Below are 21,487 nucleotides of genomic sequence, written 5' to 3'. Positions count from 1 at the left end.
CCAGGCAGCGAAAGGCCAAGGTAGAATCTTGTCCCCTGTAGGTTGTACCAAAGTCTGGAACCCAGGTATTGTCCAAGAGATCTGTGTGTCTGTTTGTGCCACAGACTTTTTCCTGGAAGGCTCAGTCAACCAGAATTCACTTCAGAATGATGTTTTCTTCACAATGGTGTGGATCTCTTCAGCTCTATATTTCTGACCTTCTGGAGGGAGGAGAAAGAAATGAACCCTCAGGGTTAACTCAGGGCAGTCAGATTCCTCCAGGGGAAGGGGCCAGGGTCCTGTGGAGAGAACCAAGCTGGAACTTGAAAAGCGCAAGCCAAGTGCTGCTCTCTTTGGCTCCAGAAGCCCCTGCAGCTGTGGCAGGGACCTGGGTGCTCCTAGTTTTCAATGCACAGAGGGTTAAAAAGGATTTGTCATTCTCCCACCCCCTCCTTGGGACTTCAGAATTTCTAGTTCCATTAGAGGTATAAGGGGTCCCTACGGGTCTTCTATCTGCTCTGAATGTCTAGAGGCGGGAAAACCAGGCAAGTCAAGAAAATCTCACATAAAATGTGAATGCCTTTAAAGCTGCCAAATGAGACTGCAGTTTATTGAGTAGAAATCATGCCCACACTGAAACTTTCATTCTCCACCTGGTTTTATGGGGTGGCTATCCCCAGTCCCTCATAACCTTGAGGGCCTCAGGGAACAAAGCTGAGACTCACACAGGGAGCACGAAAAATCTGGGGCACATCAGTTTGATGTAACCACAGACACAGGCCAGGAAGACCAAGTGACAGTCTGGTCTTAGAGGGTGGACAGGAAGAAGAAGCCTCCAGAGGGGAGAGGGATGGGGAGAAGCAGGTCGGGGAGAAGGGCCAGTGGAGTGACGTTGGTCCTCCAACTTGTGTCCACAAGAGCAACCATGCTGAGCTTTTTGATAAATTGACCAAACGGCTAACTGGTCAAGCTCTAGGAAAAGCTGTAAAGGCAATAATGGTGTATTTTGACCTTTTGTCTCTAAGTTTTTGTCACCTTCGTGATTTTCTACCTTATTCCTCTGCAGGCACTCAGGGCCACAGAGTCACAGATACTTGGAGTTGGAAGAAAGAGGCTGCAGTTGTCATTTGGTCTAACCCCACCCAAAGCAAATGTCCCCTGCTATGCCAATTAGGGGACTGAAAGTCTCACGGGACACTTCTGCTTAGGCCCTGCCACTGTTACCGAGGGCCCTCTCCACAGATTCAGTTGGCCTGCTCACCACTCCCACCTCTGTGTTCTCTGCTCTGGAGGGACATTGGGTTGACTTCTTCCACACGTTACCTCTTACTGCAGGCAGCCATGGCTTCAGCCATGTCTTCTTTTCAAGTCAAATACAACCAGCTTCGTGGTCATTCTGGTGGGACGATGTGCTCCAGACCGCCACACACCCAGATTGGCCTCATCTAAGCATGCGCTTACTTTTCTTCCCCAGAGACTGTCTTGAAACATGTTGCTCAGGTTTTCTTTATACTCTTCCCTCCCTTTTCATGGAACCTACTCTCAGAAATGGCTCCTGTGACCTAAGATGGAAATGATTGATCGTGCTTACTGTGTTACCCTCCCAGGACTGTTTACGTCTTAACAGGTTCACAGCCTTAAATCAAAGGGATGGCTGGAAATGCCTGGGTAGCAGGTAATGGGAACACAGGGGACAGGAAAAGAGGCACAGATATTTTCCTGGAACCCTTAAAATCATGCCTGATATATTTCCTAAACAAAAGACCCACCTGACCAGATAATTTCCTCAAGATGAAGACTGGTGCTGTGAATGTAAGTGGGCTCAGCCTCATTTTTATCTCAGGTAAAATTTGCCTCACCTGGTCAGGCAAATCCCCATAAAATAACTTTCTCGAAGGCAGGGGCGGTTGGCTCTTTTCTGGTTTACTGTCAAGCCTGGGACTCAGTAACATATTAATATTTTTTTACACAGTATCTCCTTGGTCAGTGAGTGAATGAGATCAGGCAGAAAACAGAGTTTCTGAGGCCACAAATCACTGGCAGCTGATCCTGGGCAACCAGCACAGGAGCCCATTTGGGTTGTAAGAAGGAGAATGGGCTTAAGTCTGGGGCCACAAGTTACCAGAAGCTACGTCTGATTTGGGGGATAAGAGGAGATAGATAACAACAAAAAATAATATGAACACACATAGGGGTTTAATTTCGGCTCCAGTCCCAAAGATTTTTCTAAAAAGAGTCTCTCTCTCTCTCTCTCTCTCTCTCTCTCTCTCTCTCTCTATATATATATGCAATTTATCAGTTGAATCTAAGGAATAGAGGAGAAAGGTTAGTAAGGTTAGTGTTGGGACCTGAATTAGTGGCTGAAAGATCAAGGGGAAGAAATATATCAAATCAGGACAAAATTATGCATGGTAAAAATTGGAAGAAGATAAACAACTTGGAACAGGTTGTGAGAAAGCCTAACACATGGATATTGGAGTTCCTGAAAGAGAAGACAGAGGAGATGGAGGAAAAGCAATCATCAAATAACACTACAAGAAACTCAGCTGAGCTGAAGAAATGCTGGAATTTGAAGACAGAAAGGCAGGACTGATGAGAGAAGACACACTCTCAGGTGTAGCTTCATAAAATTTCTGAACTCCAAAGATGAAGAGATTACGGTCACCTAGAAGGAAAGAAAGAACTCTTCACACACACACACAAAAGAATGAGATTGGCCTCAGATTTCTCATTTTAACACTTGAGAGAAAATGAAAGCACATTTATAGACATCCAAGGGATACGACTGTACCCTAGGGACTCTGCCACTCCCCTCCCAGCAGAAAGAAACTGGACACACCAAGTCCAGGAATATACTACCTTATTTTCTCTTGTATTATTTGAAGAAAATACTCAAGGAAGGGTTCTAAACATGTAATAAATGACCCAGGAGAGAGGCTCTAAGACAGGGCAAGATGGAAAACACAAGAAAGAATGATAAAAGGTAACAGCCTGGAATGAATAGTAAACCCCAAGGAAAGTGATAGAACCATGGGGAATGTGTGGTATAGGATTCTTGCAAAAAGAAGAGGCATAATGAGAGGGGGAAACTAAGATGGATAAATGGTCTCAGAGAAATTTAGGGTGGGAGGTGACTGGAGAAGAACAGTGTTTAAAGGACGGGGACACTCGGGAGTGGATCCTGAAGCACTTAAAAAATTCCTTGGGGAGGAAAGGAGCGCTGGAGGAGCAGGGAGTCTTGCTAGGGTAAGCCCTCCAGTATTTTGCTTTCATGTGATAATGCAGAAATCGATTTTCGATCACGATGTTGGGAAAGGGGCAGTAATCACAAATTCAGGAAAACCTGAATGACTAGAACTTCTAATTTAGATACTTCTGGTGCCCCAGCTATCCCCTTTGACTAAGAACCTCCATCAGCGTGGCACTGTCTCTTCTGTGCAAGGCTGGAGGTACCCATTGGTCACTGCCTCTGCATGTAGGGCACCTTCACCTCCAGTGGGTGTCCTCAGCATGCCCTGACTCCGTGTCTGCCCAGGAGCCACTCAGCAGGTTCAATTCTACAGCATCTATATTTTAGTTAAACAATCCAAGAAGATCATCTTTTAATCACCCTTTCTGAAAGACAATGTTTTCGTTGTACGCTGACAACATGTAAGACCCACTCCTTCCTTCTAACTCTGCAATCTCATCCCTGACTGCCTTTAATGTGGCACAATGGATAATTGTGAGGATTTGGACAGAGAGAGAAGATCAGCTTCAGGGACAGGGAGTGACAGGTGCGTCTGATTCCATACAGGTGTAGGAAAGGCAAAGAAGGAAGTGCTGAGCTGCTTGACTCAGGGTTGAGACCCCAGAATCCAGGCAGAGCCTTTCTGCCCGGAGCTGGCTAGTCACCGCTGGGGGACTTCTCTTCTTCACTGCTTTTCATTGTCAGGTAGTAGATGCGGTTGGCCTCCGGGTAGGTGACCTTGCTGAGCGGGAGCTTGTAGATGGCGGGGTTGTTGGTTGTCAGAAGCAGGAAGATGAGGGTGGAGAGACAGAAGGCCCAGGTGCCTGGTGGCACACCCACCTGGAAATAAAAGCATCGGGTCTGAAGGATGATTGTAGGTTCCTGTGCTGGGCCAGAGACACTGGGGGAGAAGGATGTGGTAGGGGCTGAGGATGGGGATCCTCGTCCAGTGAAGGCACTGCTGTTCTTGGATTCAGAATGTCTGAGGAGTGGGTTAAGGAATTCAAGGTGTTGGTCCCTTTGGGCGCAATCAGAATCACTTAATGCTGGAGCTAAAAATCGGCTAGGAGTGGTGTCCTACATCCACCCCTTCGGCACCATCTGTCCTTCTCTGTTCTCCACTGCTATTTACGTTATTCTCTTTCAACACACACACACACACACACACACACACACACACACACACACACACTCCTCCTACAGGTACATGTACAAAGTTCTTCTCTGGATAAACCCTGGAGAAGCCTTGGCTGAAGCACTGGGTAAAGTACCAGCTACCATAACCCACTCAGGATCTTGCACAAGAACCCAAGCATCCGGACAGGGCGGGAACACTGTCGAACGGTGCTCAGGAGAGTCCAAACTTACCACCGCCATTATGTTAGACAGGGCTGCTCCCATGTACGCAGAGAACAGAGCTGTGGAGTTACAAGGACCATCAGAGTCAGCTTCCCAGTTTGCCCCCTGCCCCTCCAGCCACTGCCCTGGCAGACGCCAGACCAAGAGCAGGGCTCCATCCTTCCTGCAGCCCCAGTGTCTGCACTCTGCCCTGACATGGGGCACGCCTGCCTGGCATTACCTGTTATCTTTGCAGTTATCTCCCATCTGACTGTGCATTCTCTGAGGGGAGATATTAAAGTGTTCCATCCTTTAATTCCCTCCCCACTTCCATGATGACCTTGCAAGTCAGGGGACAATAAACCTCTTGTTCCTATTGATTTTGGGAATGGGCTAGTACAGGCACATAACCAAGGGGGACTAGGAATACTAGAGTGACTTGGTTGTCACTTTCTGGAATACGCACCACAGACAAGGGCCAGCAGATGAGTCTGCCAGGTGAGGGCATAGAACATGCCCCCGACGGCGATGCAGGAGAGGACGCAGTTGTAGCTCCAGAGGCCCATGTAGATCGTCTCGAAGGGTGTGGCCACCGTCAGTGCTGTGGAACGAGTTGTGGTGTTTCTGGGTGATTCTGGACCACCAAACAAAGGCTACCCAGTGCCAGGTCTCAGGTTCCTTCCTGGTTTTTCTCCCTATGCCTACAACCCTGTCTGTCAAAGGAGCCTCGGCAGATGGCATCTGGTCTCAGGAAACTGACAATGGGAAGGAAGCAGTGGTTTCTAAACAGTTTTCCAAAGCCAGAGTTTTCACACAGAGGTGTGACGGACAGCAGAAGTGGGACTTCAGCCTGCCCACTCCTTTAGCCAGAGAAGCTGCATTTTTAGCAAGAGTGATTTGATTAAAAAAAATTCGATTTCTAATGGCTGAAAATTATGAGTCTACAACTATAGACATGTGTAGATGGAGGAGTGTCACAGCCAAAGGGGCAGGATGCCAATGACCAGTGAGTCTGGGTAAGGAATCAGTGAGCACCTCTGGTATTATTTGTTTTTGTCATTATTTTGGTGAGTGTATTTCCAATTAAAAGAATTGAAAGTGCTGCTTACAAACATCTTTGAAAAACCTCAGAATAAGTAAAAAGCAGGCTCCTCCTCCCAACGTCCCCTACCTCATTTCTGACGATCATGGTATAGAACACGTCCATATATCAATGTATGCACACACATGTACATATGTGTGGGAAGATGAAACTGCACTTGTGAAACACTGCTCCAATTTTGGGAAAACTTGCTTTTAGCCTACGCAAAACTCCAAAGTGCTGGCCATGTGTCCAGCTTGGCTTTCCTGCCCCTCCCCCACAGGCAGCTGCAGTCCTCCACTGCGTCCACTCTCTTTAGAGACTCAAGAAAGGGAAAACGAAATTCCTACCCCTGGCAGTGTTTAAAACTCCAGGAAGAGAGTAAATCTAGAATGTTTTCTGTGTGCAGGGGAGAAATGACCTTAGGAAAATTATCCTGAGGATCCGAGCAGGGCCGTGTCCCACCTGCTAGCATCCCCACGATGGACCCGATGGCCGCATGCAAGCAGATGAGTGGGGAGGAGACGAACAGAGCCACCAGGATCACGCCGCCTGTCCAGGGGTTGTCACAGCCGTACACCTGGCCAACCCCGGCTGGGATGGCTTGTAACAGCTGCAAAATCAACAGAGCCTGAGTCACTGGAGCACGAACTGATAACACAAAGACTGGGCCTGTGGGCCACGGCTGGGCCATTCCTGGAGCGGGCAATGAGGTGGGACCGGAGGATGACCGTGCCCTCCAGCGTGAGAACAGGGGAGGCAAACACTGGAACAAATAGCTCCTCACTCCAGCACCTACCAGGCATCTGCGTCCTCATGCACTTGGGCGGGCAGGACCAACATGGGAGCCAGGGCAGATGCTTCTGAGGAACACACAGCTTCTTCTTTGAGGGGACCAGAATGCACCTCAGGCTGACTTTGGGGGTTTCAGGGCACTAGGGAATTTCCTCTCAACCTTCAGGAATCCTAGAAATTTCTAGAAATAGCGGAGATATCCTAGGCTATTTTCTTGGGTGATTTCACTAAGCTAGAGCCTCTGAACTTGACCCCTAGTCAGGTCTTTACCACCCCCACAGACTCCCCATAGAGACATTGCTGACACATTCTTTTGGCCGGTGCCGTCTGTACTGTCTATGCTGTACCACGTGGTGGATGTAGCCCCTGGAAAGGAGGAGAATGCATTTCCTCCGCTCTTCTTCCTAGCAGTGTGGAAAAGTACTGTTCTGGAACATCCGAAGGACAGCACACAGCCCCAACATCACTCAGCCTGAGTCATCTGCTGGTGAGGGATTGGGGATGAGTGATGTGGGACTGAGGTTGAATAGTCCTACTCTGGCCAGCTGAATTGTCCATCTCTGCAGTCCTTTGAGGGCAAAGAGGAAAAGAGGGAGGGGGCGGAGTAGGGTGAGCACTGTCGGGGATTCAGACTCCAGCTGCCAGAGGGAACTCATTGTGTGACCATATGCATGTCACTTTCTCATTCCAGGCTCTGGCGTCCTCCTCTGCAACACGAGGAGGCTGGCCTGGCAGATGTCCTTCCATCTTTAAAATTCTGTAGCTCTTTTCTCTATTATTGGGTCACAGTATTCATAGAGGATAGGGTTTTTTATGACTCAGTATACAAAATGTGCTTAATAAATCTATATTGACTAGCCTAAGTGCTTCCAAAACCTTGCTGTACATTGGAATCCCCAGGGGATTTTTAAACAGTTTATGGATGCCCGGTTCCTCATAGACAATCTGATTTGATTGGTAGGGGGCACCTCACCTGCCTTGGGTGAATCTAACACACAACAGAGTTTGGGGCCCACTGTATTAATTTAGATGATGGACTTTACCATGTGGGGAACTAATTGCACTTCTCCTTTGCATGACATTTTGTTCTTTTCGGCAACTGGATTTGATTTGGAAATCAGTCTGATTTCTCTAGGGACTCCTGTTTGGGGGGTCCCAGAGAGCGTTCAAGCTTTGCCCCCGCTCTGCCTCTGAAAGGCTGGCCTTTTAATAATCAAAAACGGTTTGGACCAGAGTCCATAAACCTGTGCAAAGAATGGCAGGATAGGGCCCAGTCTTATTTACTGGTTCTGGCAAACTCTGTGTACTGGGGAACTCAGCTTACATTGAGGGGAACAGGCTAGAAGTCTACTCAACAAAGATCCCAATGACCTGCCAATGTCTGAGGGACGTGGAGTGCTGAGGGGGATCCAACTTCCGCCTTCCCATCCGGGAACAGGTTGTAAGCTCAAGCAGTCAAGAATGAGAGGAATGAGGGAGCAAGGGGCCTTGGAATGGAGCCATATGCAGATGGATGAATGAAGCTCCTGTGCCAGGGTCCGTATTTCAGGCTGGTGAACTTTGTGGTCTTCCCCTCTGCCCTGCTGTCCAGGACTGGCTGGCACCCTGGGGTGAAGCGCAGTCAGGTGTGTGGTGGAAATTTACTGAGCACCTGGCCTCCTCCATACTCCTTCTAATTCTCACGGAACAACAACAAGCTGGTTAAACAGAAAGGAAGTCCTTCCACCCCATTGTTTTAGAGAAACAGGGAAGTGGCATGGATTCTTCCAAACTCAGCTCTGGTTGGTGTGGGAGAGAAGGATGCTGGTTGTTAGGGTGGTGGGCTTCTGGGGAGTTGGGAGGGCAAGCTTGGGCCTCAGGGTACCCCGATTTGGGTCCACCCACTTTCTCTTTCTTTTGGGTCCTCTTGTCTTGACACTCACCACATGGGTCCCCTCAACACTGACTGTGTGCTCCAGCCTCTGTGTGGAGTGGGCCTTTCTCTCTGGCCATGCCACATGTCCCACATGCTTAAATAATGCCTTGTGGGTATGGGCCAGGAACAATGGGTTCATGTTCCCCAAAGCCGGAGGATTTGGTGACAGTATAGTCTCCGTGACTACATTTGTGATGGTAGGATATAAAGCAGAGTTTCTCCACTTGGGTCCTATAGACATTCTTGACTGGAATTCTTTGTTGGGGGTGGAGGGGAAGCAGTCCTGTGAGTTGTAGGATACTTAGCAGGGTGCTCAGATCCCACCTGCTGCATGCCAGAAAGCACTTCTCTGGTCTTGACAAGAAAAAGGTTTCTCCAGACATTGCTTAATGTCCCTGAGGAACAAAATCACCTTTGCTTGAGAGTCATTGGTACAGGGAGTATGTGAAAATTGACCCATTGTCTTATACTGGGAACACCTGTAAAATCCTAATTTTAAACATTTGTTTTAGTTTCTTACCTTTTATCTAATTTTTTTTTTCACACAATTACACCATCCTGTGCTGTCAACTTATCCCTTATTTGTTCACTTGTGTTATCTCTTTCCCTGTGTAGAATGTGAGTTTCAGGAAGGCAGGGGTGTTGCTTTCCCCATATCTGGAAAAGTGCCTGGAACATCTCAGATGCTCCGTACAGTTTGTGGAAATGGTGTCTGGATGTGGCAGTGACGCTTTCTGGGCTGCTGAAACCCACGTCTGGTGGTGTTATATGCCCGGAGAAGGTTCAGGCTGGGAAGCAAGAGGGTCTGCCATGGAATTGAGGGGCTTCCAACTCATGGCCATTGGGAAACTTACCAAGGGCATTTCAATCTCTGTCCAGGTGATATTGGGCACGGAGGACACAGGCTCTATCAGTGTCATGGGAAAGAAGAGGTTGTAGTGGCCTGTGGCTGCCAGGTACAGAGTCACAGCGATATTGAAGGGCAGCGTGAAGACTGGCAGGTCCCACTTGCTGAGGATGGAATTCAAGGCACTAGAGATAACTGGGCTGAAGGCAGAAGAGACAGAGGGTTGACGGCTGTGAGCATTCTTACGTTGCCACTGTCTCTCCTGCACTGGCTACTGTGCCATTTGCCATCCCCTTTCCTATCAGAGTCATTCCCGAGTCCCTCAAGAATCTAGTGGTCCATGGCTTGGGGATTGAAAACGAAGAGTTCGACTTAAGTTTATGCCTACGAGAAACAAAATTTTAAAATATTGAAGCATTTAAAATAGAACGCATCATAGATGATTTAAGTGTTTCCTTGTTTCTTAAGTGGAGAAAACAACCTAAATGCAATGATTGCTTTTCAACAATTATCAGGGATAATAACTCTTGTCCTGGGCTGTGACAACCATTTAGGAGTCTGACCTAGGAGGAGGCTGCTGTGGTGTGTGGGTCTGTGCAGGCCTGACTCAGCAAGAATACTAAGAGCTATGCTGGAAACTGCCAGGTGAAGTGGTACCTTCAGTTGTCTCTGCCTTTTGTCTTCTTGGCTTCTTCCTTGGAAAGAGGATAGATTTTGGAGACAGATGGAGCTGGATGCAAATCCTCATTCCTATGCCTCCAGGTTGGATGAGCAATGTTAGGTAATGAAACTCCCTTAGCTTGTTTCCTCTGGAAGGGACCAGTCCCCCTAGATACTAACACCTCACATCTCTCACACGCAGACACTGCTGGACAGGACATGGAATCACATGATCTGCTTGTAGAGTCTACCTTCAATTAATGACCACGAATCTCCAGGGGGTGGTAAGGCCCTGAAGACCCTACCGCACACCCCCCTACCCCAACACACTAAGGACTATTTCACATTTTCAACTTTCCCTCAAATCCTGACTATCTGCTTCCCTTTTGGTTTCAGCCAACCACTGGGTTTTACTTCGTTAAGAAATACAAGTGACAAAATGAGAAATGCTTCATTTTTCCAACCAAAAAAAAAAAAAAAAAAATCCACACCCTGTCTGCCCTGTTCCCATGTACTCTGTCTCTTTCCTTTGATGGGGCATCTTCTCCTTCATCAGGCCAGTTCTTTTAGGGAACAGTCTCAAGGACGTCACTCCTGTCACGTTCTCTTTTTGGCTCCTGCACTTTCTCCCCATCATTCTTGTCAGTCTGTATGACGCTCTAGTATCTTCTACCTTTACCTGTCCTCCCCTTTGAACTTGATATCCACTCCTGCTACCTCTCCATTTCTCTGCTCCCCTTCACAGCAATACTCCCCAGAGGGCTGGAGATCTTGGATCTTTGCGATCCCCATCTTCCTGACCCAACTCATTCCTAGTCACACCAGTCAGGTTGTGGGTCCTCGTTCCATCACAGCAATGGCTCTTATCCATTTCCCATGACATCTATCTTGCTAACTCCAAGGTCAGTCCCTGTCCCCTTAACCTAAAGTTGGATCCTCCCCTGTGTTGAAATCCTTCCTGTGTGGGCTACCGTGACATTGGACTTAGTTTTCTTCCTGCCTGCTCCTTCCCAAGTCTCCTTTCCCCCTCTGATGTCAGACATCTAAATGTTGGGAGACTCTGTGGCTTTGTCTTGAATCTTCTGTTTTTAAGAAGGTTTCCTTTTAAGGTGATGTTCTTTAGTTCCCTGTATGAGACGCCTTCCATGGCTTCTGCCTTTCAAATCTTCATGGTTTCACTAAGTTCTAGTTTTGTCCAACTAGTTACTACCCCAGTTTCTTTGCTGGGAAGTCTAACGTGTATTGTGTTCCAACAGAAGTCTTGATTTGGCTCCTGTCTCCTTCCATGGCCTGCCTTTCTCTTAGTCCATAATGTAGGTGCCTGGGTGAATTACAGGAATGACTTAGATCTTTCCTTTTACTCCTTCGTATCCTCTGCCTCCCAAGTCCTGTTGCCTCTATCCTCCTTAGAAGATACCCCAAACTGGAGCACTTCTGGCCACATTCATGGATGTCACTCTAGTCCCAACCGCTCTCATCTCTCTGTGGGTCATGATAGTGGACCTGGAACTGGGCTCCAGCGTTCATTCTTGTTCCAGTTAAAATCCATTCCCTGCTTTGCAAGCAGAGGCATTTGTTTAAATTTAAACTGTATCCCTCAATCCTCTGCTTAAAACCCTTCACTGCATCCTGTTTTACTGCAGCTGTAATATAAATCATGAGACGTACTGGATCTCCGGGGAGCAGGGGGCCAACCCTCACCACCTCCTCTCTGCTGTCACCTCCTGCACCTCCTCCATCACTCATGGGGACTTGGCCCCACTGGTCTTGTCTCCTCTTCTTGAACATATCACACTTCCCAGTTTGGGTCTTCTACCTGTGACAACCCTTTCTCTAGATCTTCAAATGTCTCATCTACAAAGTGGCTTTCTCTGACCACCCATGGCCAGAATCACTCTTGGTTCCATTGACTCCATTTGGTTTCCAAACCACACACTGTTTTGAAATGACCTCCTTTTATTAACTAGTTTATGAGTCCATTTCTCTCTTTGTGACTAGAGTTCTTCCTCTTTCCATCATAGTCCTCGGCATCTAGAATACCCCTGTACTCCACCAACAGTCCCAGGCGCTTGAATCTTTGCTTATTGGATAAATCTGGGACATGGCATTACCAATACCCACCCTACCTACATGGATTTTGAAAGACCTTGTGAATGCATGAATGAAGTAGAGTTGTAGCACAGAATTCAGCTCAGGGAGGGTGTCAGTACTGTTTGTCCTTTAATTTGGGAAATGGGGGTGGGGGACACTGAAGCCTAACTGCCACCCAGGGCCATGTGACTGAGAGGCTTAATCTATATAGTTATAAAGAACACATATGCAAATGAGGAAAAGTTCCACTCCTCACAGGGGGTGAGCATTAAAGAAATCTCCACCGAAATGACTGCCTTATCTTTTTGTCCCAATGGATTCAGAAAGAAATCCTAAGAAGAAAAATAAATTGCCCAGAATGGTTAATGTAGTAATTTATTTGCAAGCACTACTAAAAAGTAATGAAACAGTACTTAAGCTAAATTAAACTAACTGGTTTTAGTAACTCCAGACTTTAAAACCAAAGAAAGACATTTACTTCTTAGAGATGTTAAAAATAAATCACCATGTCTGATTTATCACTGAGAACAGGAATAAATCACCATGTGTGAGCAGAGTTGAGGCCAGGGGGTACATGCACAGGAAGTCAGGGGTGGAGGTCAAGGGTTCACCGTGACAGCAGGCAAGCTACTGAGACCCTTGGGCACTCTGCTGACCTGCTGTAAATTCAGATGAGCTAAGACTCTGTATGTGTGAATGACAGGCACCCTGCACTCAATGAATTTTTGTTCCTAACCCTCTTCCATCTTGAGGAAGATTTCAACTGATACTTCTAGTGCAAAGATTCCAGTTTACATATGGACCTTTTGTCCCAAGAAAGCCTGCTGTTTCTATCATATGTGAGTTTTCAGCTTTTGGGTCCTGGGTAGGCTACGTAATAGAAGATTCTCACGCAGCCTGGAGTTTGATAGTGGACACTTTGGATTCAGAAGGCGAGCATCAAAAACTCGCATAGAGCGTGACCTGGCGCGAGCTACTTGACCTCTACATACTTCGGACTTCCCTTCTGTAAATTGGGACACACATCATCCTACCTTGCTTAGCACTCTGCCTGTCATTTAAGAGCTACACAATCAAAGTTAGCCTTTATTATGAAGCCTGTCACTCAAGGACAGGGGGAACGTTGTTCCCTCGTGTTGCTCCTGAACACGTGAGCTTTCATAATGCCTTGCCAGGCAAACCAGCCTGTCTATGAAGACACTAGGTGCCATGGCAGTGCATGGCCTGTCCCTGTCCAGTGAAAGGCACAAGCATCTTGGGGCCCCATGGATCTGTGTGCAGAAAGAAGGAGGTGCCTCACCAGGTCATGGCTGCAAAGGTCACAGGGAACAGAAGCCACCAATAGTAGTCCAACTTCTCGGAGAACACGGCAACCAGCAGTCCCACAAGCATCCCGTTATAGCCGTGGAGTCCTGAGGCGATGGCTGATCTGGGGGTGAAACAGGACCTTTGAGTTGGGATTTGGTGGGGCCTGTTGGAACCTTTTCCCCCAGAATTCTAAGGTAATTTAGATGTCAACTTTACCAATGATACATAAAAAGTCAGCTTGCGCAGTGAATTTTGGGCAGTTGCGTAGTTACCAGTTCCTTTCCTTTTTCTCTTTGGGGACACCTCATATTGCTAGGTACTGCAGGAAATCTAGTAGAAGTTTGAGGTGTGACACAGAGAAAGAGTGTGTGTGTGTGTGTGTATGTGTGTTGCAAGGAAGAAGGGTCAGAGAGAGGGTGGGAGGAAAGAAGAGAGGCAAATGGTGAGTGGTCTCTTGGGCTGAGCTCTGGGTGCTTTCCCTCTGTGTCTGCACGGAGTGAAGGTGCTGAGTTAGCTTGGGGTGCCCACGAGCACCCCCACCCTGGTCTTTGTTGGAGGATGGGGGCAGAGGTGTGGAGACCCACGCTTGGGTCCATCATCTCTGTTTTAGAGAAGTCTGCTTGTACTAAACCTCTCTCCCTGATCCCGAGGGACATTGCCCTTGACCTTTCTAATAGCTCTCCTGGGAGAGGAGAGTGGGAAAGGGAGGAGGGGGAAGGGGCTGGGCAAATCCCACTGCAAAATCCCTGCTAGAGAATGAGCTTTATGCCTTATGGTCTGTCCTCTGGCACTTGGCTGTAAGTTCCGTGTGGGCAAGTCCCTGTCTGTGTTCACTGCCATGCCTACTGAGCCCCATTGTCAGCTGTGTGTGGTGTGCAGCGGTCACTGCTGGTGTTTGTTGAATGAATATGTGTGAGTACTAATCCTAATCACATTTTGGCTGTTTTTGTATGGCCAAGGCTTCTAGAATCTCCAGGCTCCCTGAGATGGAGGGAGGGGACTCTGGCTAGAGGAGGGCTCGTGCCCAGTTGTGGCCATGACTTAGGACTGGAGTCGGGGTGGGGAGCTTCCCCCTCCATAGTAGCCAGGAGATCTTGAGCTAGACTATGGGAGAGTGGGGTACAGGGAAGGGGCGAGAGTGTCACCAGGAAGTTCCAGGGAAGCTGGGGACTTACTAGGGCTGAGAAGGCATGAGGGCAACAGGGGAGACCACTGGGACCACCTCAGAAGCAGAACACTTGTTCTGGGGAAAATCTTGTTTTTAGTGTGTTTATGTTTTCTCCATATATTCCAGTTGTGTTTTGCATTAGAGTCGAGTCCTTTTTGTGGAAAGATGGTTGGCCCCTTTTGTAGATGGGGAGGGGTGGGGATCCTGCAGCTCCAGGGACTGAGTGTGGCCAGGGTAGCAGGAGTCAAGGTGAGAGAGTCCAGAGGAGAAGAAATTAGAGGGACATCTAAAGCCCGCTTCAACAGCTGCCCCTCTCCATGGACCATCTCTTTCCAGAATGTTCTCTCTCTCTCTCTAACCTAAAGTGATGGCTTCTGGGTTTGGTTATCAAAAGGAAACCCATTGCCTTTCATCCCCACCCTGACCATCAGGGATATAAAATGAGGATCAACCCCAACGCTCAAAAGTTCTTCACCAGGATCAGATTCCATCAGGCCATAGCTGGTGTCAGTGTGGTGACTTCAAATTCCTATCCACAGAGTATAGTCTCAGACTAGGGGGGTTGGGGGGAGGCAGTGGGGTGTCAAAGGTTGTGGGGGTGGTGGGGTTGTGGCAAGGACACAGCTGTGTCAGTGGTTCATGGTAGACAGCGATGGAGTCCTTGGAAGGAGATGTGCAGGTATATTGTGAAGGGGGCCTAAGGCTTCGGGCCTATGGTGTAGAATATGGTGATTACCTGTCAGCAAGGAAGCTTGAGTTTTTCTTAGGTGCTGTGGTATAATATGGAACACAGGAAATGGCCTTTCTGTTCTGAATACTCCAGGGAGAGAAGACTCAGAAAAAAAATCAAAGAGAAATCTAATAAAATATTGGGGTATGTTCTTTGGTTGTTCAGATTACCCTGGGGACAATCTGGGGTGGCTCCCTGGAGGAGAAGGGATTTGAAGGGATGGTAGGATTGGCTAGGCAGAGGTATACCAGGTGTCAAGAATCATATAAGTGAGAGTGCTTAACTAGGGACAAGAGTGACACTGAGATCTGGGTAGCAAGGGGCCCTTAAAGAAAGCTCTGGAAGCCAAGTTGAGGGCTTGGATTTTTATCTGATGCACATTTGTCTTAATTCTTCATTGGGTTGTTTGGGAGGATTAGGTGGGTCTGTATAAAACTGCAGTCTCTGAAGTGACTGAATGTTTTGGTGAGTTCACCAGTAGATATGATTACAAGAAAGAGGAGAGCATCATCAGACTGTCAAAGCAGCAAATGATGGGTTCAAGAGCCACAGACTTCACAGATGAGGATGTCAGGCAAAGAGGCAGGCGCTCACCTGGGGCTACAGTGAAGAAGGTCAAGGACTGGGTAGCGTTCAGCCCAGGAAAGTTCTAGCAAACAGTGGGCAGGAGCTGATCCCATTTGGGGGCCAGTTCTGGGCCAGTTGCCCATAAGCTGATAGGGAAGTGGGCATGAGGAACAAGAGGCTACTGGTTGAAGCAGACACAAAACCCTGGCAGAAGCCCACTGTCACCTTACCTACCAGGCCTCTTCTGTCTGAACTCGAGTGGCTGCCCAGTTTGCCGGTGTGGCCCCCAAGGCCACCATCTTGGATGACTGCCATTGGGCTGGGCTCACTATGAGGCCTCTGGCCATGTTGTCATTGCAAGTGCAGTGATGGAGGCAGCATGATCTCAAGCCTGGCATATCAGGTGTCCAAGCCCACATCCTGCCACCCCTGGCTGTGGCACCTTAGGGGAGCACCTGCCACCCTCACTATCTGCCCTGGGACACAGGGCTAAGAGCCAATGGTGACAAGGCATGGTGGTGCTTTTTAATTTCTTGAGAGAAAAAAAAAATGAGTTCTTTTAAGTTACACACAACAGTAGATTCCATTTTGATATACAAGTGTGGAATATATCTTATTCTAATTAGGGTCCCACTCTTGTGGATGGACACAATGGTGAGATTCATGGTGATGTAAAGAAATACATTTTATGTTATGATCAAGTTCTTTCCCCACCACATTCCAACAGGATTCGAACAAAAATTTTACAAAATAACCCGTACCCTTACCGTACATGGATTGTTCTAGTTGGTTTTATTTTATTCTATTGGTCTTAATTTAAAAAAAATGCTTTTGATAATTAATTCATGATTCCACAAACTCCAAACTGAAAAACATTAAGCTATGAGATAATTCCTTATTCATGTTCCAAAGTTCTTTGATATCAGAAGCTCCTGGGTGGATCTTGTTAAAAAACTTTCCTCCTGGATCTACTAAATCAGAATCAGAGGGCAGGGGTGGGGCTGAAACTGTTTCTTAATAACTCATCCCTGCTGATTCTGACTGGGAAGGTTTGGGAATTGTTGGAATAACACATATCAGAGTCTGAAGAAATAGTCAAGTTCTACAAATGCTAACTGTTGTTGTTGCTCGACTCTGTACCCACCAGGGCTCTTGCTCCAGCACGGCTGACTTCCCCATGCCTGGCTCTATTCTTCCTGCTGCCCCTGTATGACCCCTTCCTCAGATGCTCCTTCTCACATTGTCTACCTTTCTTCTCAACTTCTCTCCATACCCAACATGTCTACCTCAATGGCTGCCTCCCAAACTTCCCAATAGGCAGAGATGTCCACCTTTTCTGAAATCTCTGGTATGTACTGTCTTGTAGTATTCTGAGGTATCTGTTGCCTGCCAGTGTGGTCTACTAAAACTAGATTGTAGGCCCCACGAGGGAAGAACAGCTTACATGTTCCTCTACACCCTTCTCAGAGGGAGTGTTTCCAGAAAGTTCCACAGTCAAACTGAGCCTGATGCCATCCCTGGCTGTGAATTTCATTCTGTAAGAACCTCCAGTGACCTATGTGAAGTTGACACTCAGGGACTCACCTGACTGTGCCCCACACATCTTGCCAAGAGACCTGTAAGAGGGACTCACCTGTCCTGGTTTAAGGCAAGGGCAGTTAAGGTGGAGACCACTGTCCCCAGAGCCCCAGCAATTGTCCACCAGGGATTCTGGATCAGAAGCCCTATGAAGATGATGAGCCCACTGACAGGGTTGTTGACGAACATCACCTGAGCTGCCCCCCTCAGGATCCAGTCTACAAACTGGAGGGCCAGGGGCTTATCTGCAAGAGACAGACAGAGCCGTCAACAGTGTCTAGACTGTGCTGCCCCATTGGACCACTGGTTGACGTGGCAACCAATGCATACAGGGATGCTCGAGCCAGGATGTGTCTCCTAATTCAGCCTGGCCTAGGGTGGGGCAGTGAAGAGGAAGGGTGTGGTGCCACCCAGCCCAAGTCTGGGTGGTAGTTTTTGCCACAAAGACTGAGGCACTGTACTGAGACCAATTTAACACAGTTCCAGCCACTGGCTTGGTTGGCAATGAAACCTGAGGAGCACTCCAAGGGAAATTTATTGGTCCAAGGGAAGGGGTGGGAAGGGAAGGAAACTCTTTTTGTCTAGTGCTGTATGACTCAGTTGAGGACTGGTATCTGAGCAGCAAAGAAAGTAGCCTGAAGAAAGGAAGCTGGAAAAGAAATTGTTTTAGCCCAGCCGTGAAAATCATTATTGAATCAGGGCCCACAGGAAGCCAGGTGTAGAAAAGGGGAGATATATTCTGCTTCCTTCTCTGGTTTGGTTTCCAGGACAACCCCCCCTCCCCCGGCCCCCGTGCTGGTGGGGGACAAGTAGGGGTGGGGTGGGGGAGGGTGTGGTGTTTGGTGCAGCATTTAATTTGGGAAGAAGTTAAAAGGAAAAAATCCTGGAACCTTGGGGCGGATGATGCCAATTTTTTCTTGGCACACAGTAGGCACCTAATAAATAGTTGTGGAACAAGTGAAGGAGCGGCGATTCAAATGGCTTGTTGGGGAAATGGTTTACATGTTGCCAGTGTCATTGTCCTTTATTTGGACAATTTGCAAAGGACTAAAGTCAGTGGAAGGTTTTTCATTCTGAAACTGGGAATTCCAGCTCAGTATGGTCTGTTATGCCTATCTGGGGTCAACTCAGGGCTGGAGATCCTTCAACTGAAGGAGCCCTTGGATGAGGGTGTGAGGGAGTAGCTTCTGTGTCCAAACCAGAGCGAGGGTTGTCTCTGGCCTGGCCCACGGCTCCTTTGCTCGGGTGCTTACCTTTCAGCCAGTTCCTGCACTCCTTCATCTCACCCGTGAGGTAGCTCACAGCTTGGAAGAGGCTGAAGCCTCCCCAGCCTGCAGATCCCCTGCGGGGCCCCTCACTTCCTCTCCTTTTAGTTCTTTCATTGGCTTTTTCAATTTTCACAATGTGACTGTCTTCATCAGATGATCGGAGATCCTTCCAAGAAAAACCACAAGAAGACATCTTAATATACTTTTCTGAAATAAGGGACATTTGGGGTTGTCAGTTTTTTTTTTTTTTTTTTTTTTTTGATGAAGGTTAAGGATCACGACATAAAGGGTGAGCCACATGTTCATTGTCTAAAGCTGTCCAGAGAACTCCACGCAAGACTGCCCTTCCTGGGACTGACACACATTTTTCATAAGAGGGTTTCTTAACATTTTGTACCAGGGACCCATTTTGGCAGTTTATTGAAGCCTAGGAACTTCTTTCCAGAAAAATGTTTGGAAATGTATAAAATAAAATAAGATTACCAAGAAAACCAATTAAATTGAAATGTAATTATCACAGTATTTAAAAAAATTTGTGGTCTGTGTATGTACATCAGATCTACTGCCTATTAAAATTTAAAATTTGGGATGAGTGGATATATGTGACCTCTTCACCCCAATCAGGACAGTCCTGTAAGGCCATCCCAGCTCCAGAACTCACACAGGATCAGGCCTTTACTGTGATTATATCTGCTCAGTTACTGTTTCTGCCTAATCTAGCTGCATTTTCTCCTCTACAAGTGTTGGTTCCAAAGGCATGTCCCAGCAAATTCTCACTTTCAAATTTCCATGTCAGAGTCAGATTTCTGGAAACCTAACCTGTGACAGTGATAGAAATCTTAGGTACTACTAATCTGACCACTGTTCATTGCTTACATTTGTAATCAAAATAAATGCTTCTATTGGAGCTTAGTAAAGATAAATATCAATAATTTTCCCCATCTGAGTTCACAGTTCCCTCAATTCTACATGGGAATCCCTTGCTCAATACTTCTTGCACTAAAGCTATACTTTTTAATATGGTAGCCAATGGGACATGTAACTATTGGGCACTCAAAATGTTACCAGCCATTAATAAACCAGGGATATAGGAAAAAATCTTCAACTTGATAAACACAATCTACTAAAATTAAGGTCACACCTTTTTTTTTTTTGCCAGGGGACTGAAACCAGGGCTGGTCAAGAACTGAGCCACATGCCTAGGCATTTCTATTTTGAGAAGGGTTCCTGCTAGTTCCTGTTAGTTCTTTGCTAAGTTGCAGAGGCTGGCGTGGAACTTGTGATCTTCTTGCCTTAGTCTCCTGAGTCACTGGGATTACAGGCCATGTGCCACCACTTAATGTCACACTAAGTGGTGAAAGACTGGATGTTTTTCCTTCTAAGATCAGGAATAAGACAAGCATGTCTGCTCTTGCCATTTCTATTTAACATTGTACTAGATGTTTGAGCCTAAGCAATTAGGCAAGAAAAAGAAACAAAAGCAACCCAATTTTAAAGAAAGAATTTAAACTATTTCTATTTGCAGATGGCATGTTATTTTATTTTAAAATTCCTTAAAAATTTGCCAGAAAGCCTATTAGAGGTAATGAATAAATTTAGCAAGGTTATAAGATAGGTCAATGTGCAAAATTGGTTTTACTTCTCTGCATTGGCAATTAACAATCTAAAAATTAAGAAAATAATATCCTTTATGACTACATTAAAAAGAATAAGATATTTAGGAATAAATTTAACAAAAGATGTGCAAGTCTTGTACACTGAAAATTACAGAGTATCATTGATGTGGAGAAAGAAAAACCATTGAAAAAATTAAAGGCTTAAATAAATGGAAAAAGATACTCTGTTAATGGAAGACTTAATCTTGCTAAAATGATAATATTCTCCAAATTGATCTACAGATTTAATGAAATGCCTATCAAAATCTCAGTCATTTCTTTTTTCAGATATGGAGTATATGATTCTAAAATTTATATGGAAATGCAAGAGTCTTCTTGACTCTGAACAAAATTGGAGGCTTCACATTCCTTGATTCCAAAACTTATGACAAAGAGAAAGTAATCATCATGATGTGATAGTAGCATAAAGATAAATACATATATGTATATATATGTATCAATTGAATAGAATTGAGAGTTCAGAAATAATCTCATATGTTAATGGTCAGTTGATTTTTGGTAAGGGGCAAGATGATTTAACAGAGAAAGAATAATCTTTTCAACACATGGAGCTGGGGCAACTTGGTATTCACATGTAAAAGATTAAAGTGGGACCCCTGATACAGTATGTTAAAACGAACTTGAAATGAATAAAAGACCAAAATATTAGTGATAAAGTTGCTAAAATCTTAGACAAAAACAGGGGCATAACTCATAACTCTTTATGATCTTAAAATCAACATTAAAAGCATAAGCAAATAAAAATTTAATCATAATTAAAAACTTTGCTTTCAATGGACACTATCAGGAAAGTGAAAACACAGCCTGTGGAGTGGGAGAAATTATTTGCAAATCATATATCTGTTCAGGGTCTAGTATCCAGAACATACACAGAACTATGACAGCTCAATAATAAAAAGGCAAATAAGTCAATTTAAAAAGTGGACAAAGAATATGAAAAGACATTTCTCCAAATATGATATACAAATGGCTATTACACACTTAAAAAGAAATTCACCATAATTTGTCATTAAGGGAAATGCTAATCAAAAAATGCTAATCACAGTGAGATGCCATTTCATATCCACCTAGGATATAAGAAATAGTACAAGTTGGATAGTACAAGTTGGTGAAGATGTGGAGAAATTGGCATCTGAAACACTAGTGGTGAGGATGTATAACGGTGTAACTGCTTTGACAAGTTTAGCACTTCCTTAAAATGTTAAACAGAGAGTTATATGATCCAGAAATTTCACTCTTAGCTTTGTATCCAAGACA

The 21,487-nt window shown here is 46.1% G+C and overlaps 1 protein-coding gene across 2 annotated transcripts in view; it reads right to left on the bottom strand.

Annotated features, from left to right (window-relative positions):
• Nucleotides 1-21,487, bottom strand: part of SLC14A2 (solute carrier family 14 member 2) — a 435,461-nt gene that overhangs the window by 27,804 nt on the left and 386,170 nt on the right. For both annotated transcript variants that reach the window (XM_079109084.1, XM_079109085.1), the window contains 8 exons: nucleotides 18,540-18,720; nucleotides 17,342-17,531; nucleotides 13,236-13,364; nucleotides 9,192-9,384; nucleotides 6,093-6,240; nucleotides 5,013-5,147; nucleotides 4,577-4,626; nucleotides 3,874-4,048 (listed from right to left, as the gene is read on the bottom strand). In XM_079109084.1, coding sequence (XP_078965210.1) covers nucleotides 3,874-4,048; nucleotides 4,577-4,626; nucleotides 5,013-5,147; nucleotides 6,093-6,240; nucleotides 9,192-9,384; nucleotides 13,236-13,364; nucleotides 17,342-17,531; nucleotides 18,540-18,720 — 1,201 coding nt within the window. The remainder of the gene's footprint in view (nucleotides 1-3,873; nucleotides 4,049-4,576; nucleotides 4,627-5,012; nucleotides 5,148-6,092; nucleotides 6,241-9,191; nucleotides 9,385-13,235; nucleotides 13,365-17,341; nucleotides 17,532-18,539; nucleotides 18,721-21,487) is intronic.

The sequence above is a fragment of the Sciurus vulgaris genome, assembly GCF_902686455.1.
Source record: "Sciurus vulgaris genome assembly, chromosome: 13".
Classification (NCBI taxonomy): Eukaryota; Metazoa; Chordata; class Mammalia; order Rodentia; family Sciuridae; genus Sciurus; species Sciurus vulgaris.
This window is presented reverse-complemented; position numbering and strand designations above follow the sequence as displayed.